The sequence below is a fragment of the Ptychodera flava genome, chromosome 20 (genome assembly GCF_041260155.1).
Source record: "Ptychodera flava strain L36383 chromosome 20, AS_Pfla_20210202, whole genome shotgun sequence".
Lineage (NCBI taxonomy): Eukaryota > Metazoa > Hemichordata > Enteropneusta > Ptychoderidae > Ptychodera > Ptychodera flava.
The window spans coordinates 2,830,749-2,839,182 of NC_091947.1; the positions used below are offsets into that span (position 1 = coordinate 2,830,749).

The 8,434-nt window shown below is 36.5% G+C and overlaps 1 protein-coding gene across 2 annotated transcripts in view; it reads right to left on the bottom strand.

Annotated features, from left to right (window-relative positions):
* The window catches only part of LOC139119747 (delta-1-pyrroline-5-carboxylate synthase-like), a 48,379-nt gene extending 46,567 nt beyond the window's left edge, over positions 1–1,812 (bottom strand). Inside the window, exon 1 of one of the 2 annotated variants that reach the window (XM_070683624.1) lies at positions 948–1,812. In XM_070683624.1, coding sequence (XP_070539725.1) covers positions 948–1,313 — 366 coding nt within the window. In that variant the 5' untranslated portion in view covers positions 1,314–1,812. The remainder of the gene's footprint in view (positions 1–947) is intronic. The other variant, XM_070683623.1, reaches the window with a different exon arrangement.
* Positions 1,813–8,434: the final 6,622 nt, after the last annotated feature.

An 8,434-nucleotide genomic window follows, 5' to 3' on the forward strand; every position in this document is an offset into this window, starting at 1 on the left:
AGAATAGAGTAGAAATTGAGACAGAGGTGTGAGGTCTGGCAAGCTGTTTCCACACAGAATTGATTTGTTGAAAAATATGAGGATATATTATGATATTATCTCTATTGTAAGAGGTGCTACAATGACTTTCATAAAGCTGCAATATTTTCAAATTTACAATTGAGGTGAACATATGTTGTATACAGTTGGTTTGCTTATATTTACAGCACAATGAAAATATTAACAAGCTGTGTGGCATAATAATGTTAGGGTCACTGCAAACAGAACACCTCAGTTTTGTATAATGAATTTATCAAATTGACATAGTATAATTGTACAAATTACTCACAGGAATTTAGTAAATGTTATTGAATTATTTAAAAATCCTTCCACTTTTCCTTTTGTTAAGATTTTTAAAAAGTGAGCATTACACACCAGCACCTCATAGCCCTAATGAAAAATAGATGGTGGCACTGCACAACTGTCAGTGAATATTAAACCTTAGTGTAACTTTACCATTATACTAACATTTTGCAAGTTCATCTACAAAGTGGAAAAAAAATAACTTGCAAAAAGCTGCAGTAGATCAAAACATTAACAAATTTTGCATCCCTTTTTGAAATATTTGATGACTGAATTGAAATTAATGTAAGCAGATGTGTGTCAACAGAATAATTGCTGAACAGCTGTCAGTGTTCCATGAGGGAATGTGTGGTTTGATACATCAGTATACATTGTTTGTAAGTTGTTGGTATTTCCTCAAGATAAGAGGAGATTTCTTGTCTACTTGTATTTTTCGCAAGGTTTTGACAGTGATTGGCATGTATCTCTGAGTTGTACGCAACATATGCTAGTACAGATATCATAGAGGTAGGAGCGGCTTCCTTACATACATCATACCTGTGTAAGTGAAGGTTGCAGAGCATTTTAATTATATTGGTTGAACAACATCCTGAAGTTGGTCTTACCTGTTCGATGATGGCGGCTAGCCTTCCTAGCGCGAGCCCACACTCGTCTCCACGTGTGATGACTGCGCTGCCGAGTTTCACTACAATCCTTTTACAGCTGGCTAACTCTGACCTGAACGAGGCGGCTTTGAACTTCACTGCTGTCGTGCTAACTTGCCTCTGATGGTACATCCAGTCTGACCCGCGAGGGCCTTTTCCATCATGACAGATGTGAGAGTTGTTCTGTGAAACGGTGCTAAGGCACCTGCCGAATTGCGTACATCTGATAAAATGAGTTCCTTCTTGGTTAAGCTGCCTGATACCAATTCCAGTGTTAACACAAGACTTCAATATCTTACACTTTCGAAGAACACTCGAAGCAGCCATATTTGTGTAACTAATCGATTCACTCTGCAGTGTCCTTATGGGAAAAGGTGGAAATATTCGCTAGTGGGTTTGTTGACAAATCTGAGGCTCAGCTGAGCCACGTATGCACGTCTTTCACGCGCACGGTCCTTGTACGAAATGACACCGTTGCTTTGAATGGGTTTTTTTAGGAAACCCTATTACGGTACACATACAAACAAAGATGTGGAAGTGAATGAATGGAATCCCCGACGCAGGAAGGAACCACAGCTACACTGCTCTTTACACCGTCTGGCGCGCTCACCTTGCCACGTCTAGCTCAAGATGAATGAATTATGCTGATGCAATCCTCCGACAGACACCAGATACCGAAAAAGCTTCTACAAACGCAAAGTTCGCACTTTAAGTATCGCGATATCAATAAATACAACAGAAGCCCGCGCTCACTACAGCACATGCAGTAACGGCAGCCAATAGATGCCTGTGCCCTTTCAACTCTCCGTCGATACAATAATGATGCAACCTGACCATCGACCTCATTCTCGCGTCAGCGTAAAGTTGGCGTCATCCTCATATTCAACCTCAGCTACAAGTGACCTTTGTAGCTAGCAGCTGACGCTGAAAATGACTCTACTCATCGTCAGCTTCAGCGTCAAGTCCGAAGAATGTCGATGTAATTCTCCTCGAAGAGGAGTAAATGAAAATTCGCCCAACACTTTAAAATGGCAACTAGTTTTTGTCAGAATTTTCTTTTGCTGTGTAACACTGGTTTGGAAGTAATATTTTGTCGAAAGAATATCCCATAAAGACTCGTTTTTCGGTATTATTTGTAATTTTCAGTTCATAATCCGTGGCAGTGCCGCCGGTTGGTTGGTGTCTTTTTAGCTGTGGAAAGTGGAAACGCAGCTATCTGTCGGCGGGGTAGCGTGCGTCGCTATGCGGGTAGGCCTAATCAAAATGTCCATGGCGGGGTTGACCTGCTGATGACCCGCATAGACGAACTTTTAATTTTATTTATTTATTTATTAAACTTCATCACTGGCATACAAAGACAAAGAAAACACAAAGACAAACAACGTACTCACCAGGAGTGACACTAGACATTAGAATACAAAGGCCGCCAGTGAAAGGTTGAGACAAACAGGTGACGAGCACCTCTATAACTGCCCCACCACGCATTAAAAATTGAAAAGAAAAAAACAACAAGGCACAAAACATAATGCACAATAAAAAACAATTGTAACATATAGTAAAAGAAAGTCGGCAGCTATGGAACAGTAAATAGACCGGAAATAATTAAATTGGACGACAATTATGACAGCGACATGCTGAAACCCATGTACAAGTAACAGTACAATTGAAAATATTTACAAATTCCTGCTGATAAAATAAAGTTAGGCTACTCTTGATTTAAAAAGAGAGACACTCCCCGACATTCTAATATCTGAGTGTAAATGATTCCATAGTGGTACAATTCTATTAAAGTAAGAACGTGTAAATGATTCTGTGTGGCAAGACCGTGGTTTAAGTTTTAAATAGTCATCAATTGATCTCGTATTGGGATATCTCGAATTGGCTGAGTAAAAGTGAAAAAACGAACGCTAGCCCGCCGACAGATAGCTGCGTTTTCACAGCTACTTATCTAACTTATGACCTTATTTTAAATGAGGGGTAGTATTTGAGCATAATGAGGCAACAAGTGAAGGCTGGGGAAGGGGCTGGGTATAGATCCGATCGCCTTTAAAGATGAAAAAGGCACCGATTAAAGATTTTGGGAGATATAAAATAATTACGTACGGCAAAGAACATTTCAAAGGACTGTCGAGGCGAGGGAGTATTTGCATGGCGTCATTTTCAAACTACAATCCCTCCATGGAGACGCTCTGGCAAAACAAAGCTGATATATGACATTCCAAAGATACACAATGAGCAATTTAAAAGCATATTAACAAGTCGCTAAATGAAGCTTTAAATTATTACATAGTTCTTCTTGGCTGTTGTCTCAGAATCCACCCTTCCTGGCTAGATCTAAATCTCTATTCATGTTTAACCAGACAACACACATTAAACTGATCATTAACTCATCACTTTGTTGGCCAAATATTCCACAAAACATTAGCCCCCTATCCCTAAAAATGATACACCTTCTGTTATCTGCTGACTTCACAGTCCATTATCAGTGACAATAAGACTGTTCAGATATACTGAGGGGCGCTTGAGGAATTCGTGGGGGATTTGAAAATTCTGGGAGGGTGACTTAAAGTTTCTCTCTGCGTATAAGGCGGGAGCTGAAATATTTTGGTTCCTTACTATATAGTTTTTACACTTTTAGATTCCATAGTTTGGAAGGTAATTCAACATAATGTCATTATTATATTATCCAATGGTTATGATGGTTATGATTAAACAAAATCTAGAATCATTTTGTCGCATTCACGACTTTTATTTTTCTTAAATCTAACAATTTATGAATGCCATTAACAACAAGTAGGTCTTGTAACGGGGCAGAAGCTGCAACTGTTGATATTTTTTTCAATATATCAATGCAATATTATATATTATTGCCTGATTATATGTGCCCGAGAGCAGGTGACAATTTGCCCCGCCAGGAGGGCAAATTGTCTCCTGCTGCAACATCAACATCATTTTTTTTGTTATTTTTTTTTAAAATCATGGTTAAATGCTTTAAACTTATTCACATAGCCCAAGTATACAGCAGTCTTATAATATATTGACATTTCAATGTATTTGGAACGCAATTGACAGCAATATAAGTGTACGTAACAAGTACGTAGATAGTGTCGATACGTTAACACTGAATATTTCAACATAAAAGATGTAAAACAAGAGATTGGAGTTAGTACAAAAGTAGAAAAACTGAAAGGTATCAAACTTTTATGTTTGTAATATTGTTCACTGAAGGATGTGTGATCGAAAAAATTGTAGCTATTGTTATGCTGTTGCATTAGGGATTTTTGATTTCTAGTATATTAGAATAATCAAATATCAAAGAAAACGATTTGGTCACCATGCTTGATTTTCTACAAACGTCCAATGAAAAGTCATAGTTTTTCACAAAGTCACTTATCACAAACAATTCAAGTTCATGCAGTGAATGAAATGTTCCCATTCTATTCGTACAAAAACACAAAAGTAAAACTTTGAACAGTGAAGATTCTAAAGGCGAACAAAACAAATTGTGCTGTTCCGATAACCCGACTTACCCTATTTTATCTGCCAACCCCAAACTTTTTAGAGCTACATAAAGACGGAAATAGAAAAAAAGAAGGAAAAAAACTGTTGAATCACGCGTTCGTTACCTCGCGTTTGATTTTTGCTTGAACGAGGATGTCTGTTATGTTTTCATTCCTTTTATATGTATGATACGTTTTTCTTGAAATGATGTGGCCAGCGTTTGACGCCCTGAAGCTCTGAAAATGCATATATAAAAATAAAAATATTTTGGAAAAAAAATCCCTGCCTACCTACCTACCCTATGTTTGAAAACTATCGGAACAGCACAATTATTTATTTTTTTTGCCTAATTTAAATGAAATAAATGTGTGAATAAATGGCTTTTTTATTTTTCACCAAATTTGCCATGATTACACTCAAAATTTTAGAGAGTAAAAGTTTTATTTGATGGAATATTTCAACCTAGCTTCCAGAGTTGTCAATTTTCTATAACTTATACAAGTAGCATCTAGTTCGTATATGCCTTTTGCTTTTTATGATATTTTTCTGTAGGTCACTTTGCTCACATTTCGACTTTAGGCAAAAGTAAAGCCTGGAATTCGTAATGTCCATACTCATGATCATCATTTTGGGTGCTCTTAATTTGGTGCCATTGACCCAGCCAAATTTGGATTAACTAAAGTCGGCGTAGACTGATAAATCAAAAAAGTCCACCGCGATGCATTTAAAAGTGAATCACTTTGAGAACTTGCCTAGGAATATGGCTCTGCAAATTGCTTACAGCATATCTATATACACTACAGAATATTATGTGTGCTTCAAAATGTAGTGTCGAGCACTATGACGTGCAAGCAGACCTGCGCAATACATGTTTATTTTTTCTTCGAAGACATCCCTAATAAATACTGGCATGCGGTTTTATGATAGTTTGGCAGGATGGATTTGAAACTTTTTTGAGAGTATTGAGAGGGGGAATCTGAAAAAAATTAAGATTTCAATAATCGCGATCCCTCCAGACACCCTTTATCATTATTTGTGGGTGCATCCTAAGCCAACAATTTCAAGTTTTGAACACCCTGAATACTGCATTCCTAACGTTAGTTTACCTCTGACTTATTGTCACCTAACGTATAAGTTTTCTTTTATTCAGTCAAATCATCTATCCAAACCATTCATGATGGTGCACGTCATTGATAATTCATCTCAAACATCATGATCTTCTTCCAAATTAACCGGAAAGACTATTTAACAATTGAACAGTACGGATTCTTTTGGATTAAAAGGAAAAACCAATTTGTATTCAAAATTGTGTCTGTACATTAAAGAGGTCGGTACATTATTGTGATTCAGAACAATAAGATATTCTTGGCTGTGTCATGTCCATTGTTATGGTAATCTCTTTATGAAAAGAACAACATTTCTAAAATTTCCAATCCTCCTCCACGGCGTTTCACGTGATCACTGTTTCTCACCAACTGACGCAGGTCTTATGTGATGCCTTTATCATTGTTTAATCAACGGATGTTTTACTAAAAGACATATTGTAGTTAAAACTTCCTGAAATTGACTGTAGTCATAAGGTTATGTCAATTTCACATGTTTTAACATGATTGCTATAGTAGCTTAGAGTTGAATAACACTTATTATTATTACCTTTATTTCAGGCCATCGGCCCATACCAAGAAAAACATTAAAATGTAGGCATTACAGCGAGAAATAAATTTTATAAAAGAATAAAAAAACTACTGAAAATACTAATACAATACATTCCTACAATGCTGCCAGAAAGTTGAATTAAAGTAAAAATCAGAATTAACACAACTGTATATTACAGAATTCTTGCTTTCTGTTAATCTTTTGCAAAAGTTCAATAGTAACTTTCGTTGCAATGAAGCAAAATTCAAAATATTTCTTGATACAAAATTGTGACTGATACTCGCATCTCGTTTAAGATCAAAAATTATTCGCAATGCATTATGATAAGCCACTTTTAGAGTTGACATCTGTCTAGCACTGTAGTTACACCAAACATTAAGACAATACATACTATATAAAAAGCTTTTAAAAAGGGTACATTTCACAATCTGTGAACAGCAGCTGAAATTGCGCGCAATCCAATTAGCTCTAGCATAAACACATCGAAGTTGCCTGTGCATATCAGCGTTGTCTTCCCCCGAAGAAGAAACAATATATCCAAGATATTTTTTAGTGTTAACAAATTTAAGAGATTTTCCATATAAAAATACGATAGGAATTCTGTTAGGTTTCCAAGACCTCGGGAATATAGCCATACATTCTGTTTTAGTGGGATGAAAAACAATGTCATGCTTGTCCCCATAGTGTTCACATATGTAAATTAATTTTTGTAATGCTTTTGCCGAGGGGCAAATCAAAACTAAGTCATCTGCATAAAATAGGTGATTAACAACTGTGTTTACCAAACAGCATCCAACACAGGCTGATTGTAGCTTTGTACTTAGATCGTCTACATACACAGCAAAGAGCATAGGTGAGAGATTGCTGCCTTGCCGTACGCCATTAATAACACTGAATGCGTTTGACAAAGCAGACGCCCATCGTACAAAAAATAACTGACTTGAATACCAATACTGTAAAATACGGACTATAAACAATGGTATTCGCCTATTTATCAATTTTCTAAACAGAATCTTGTGGACATAGAACACCGTGACACAGCTTTCATAATCTATTTCATCTCTTAGCACGGTGGAAAGTGTATTGGTTGACTGTAATTTATGATTCAAGATGCAAATGTTTGAAGTGAATCGGCTATTTAGCTTTAATCAGTAGGTTTCCATTTTTGAACAAATGTCATGTCATGAACATGGCCAGTGAATAATAAACAAAAGACAAACAACATTGCTGAATTCTCAATTTGACAAAATTAAAAACATCAAACACGAGGGTGAGATTGTCTTTTTCAGGAAATTTCTGGGTTGTCTGTTTAATAAAATTTAAAAGGCGTTGTAAAACAAAATTTGTGTGTCTGAAAAAAGTAGTACATTAGCGAATATAGTAAACAATATTTCAGTCAGATCAGGAGAGAGTTGGATACCACATTGGCCACTGTTTTGTACATCATGTGTCAACTCGTTTATGAAAAATACAGAAATGGACAAAGCAAACATCTAACAACGACTACTCTGAATATTTCACGTTTGTACATACAAAAAGTTGACATTTTTATAGACGAGATTCAACATTTTGAACATTTTTCCCCTTAACTCACCCTGTAAGGGTATCAAAATCTCTGACAGTCGACAGTGTCAAAAGCTTTAGAAGGTCAACGAAGGCACAATAAAATTTGTCATGTTTTCTTGATAAATGCTTCTGAATGACAGACAGTTAAGTAAAAATCATTTATCGATATTAGAATATAACCATGTCGACGTCCTGCCTGAGTTTCATCATTCGTTCCCTATGTATCAGCCCAAAAAGTGAGACGACTATTCAAAAGACACTCAACAGGGATATTACTCTGTACTTTTCAGGAGAGATTATCATCAGTGTTTGAGTTAAAAATTACTATCGTCTATTTAGGTGCGTTTTTTGTTCGCGGTAGGTTTCTCTGGGCCAGAAGAGAGATTTTGTGATCGAACATTAAGTTTACGCGCTCTTTAAACGTTAATGATGATGAGGAGCAGGAGGGGGAAGAGGAGGGTGCAGGTGGAAAGACAGTAGAGCAGAAAGATTTTCGAAAATTGAATTCCTCTTTCCTATTCATTGCATGCCGACATTTTCAGAAAAAGAATTCAACTATCCCCCTATAAAGTATACTGGTCTTATTTACAGGTGTGCAAAAGTGAAAGAAAATAAATATGATGAAAGTGTTTTGTTCAGGACCTCTCCTCATCACATAGATTGTCACTGCAGTCTGGTTCCCTGCCTTATTTCTACCATAATGGATGTGTGAAGTTAGCACCCCG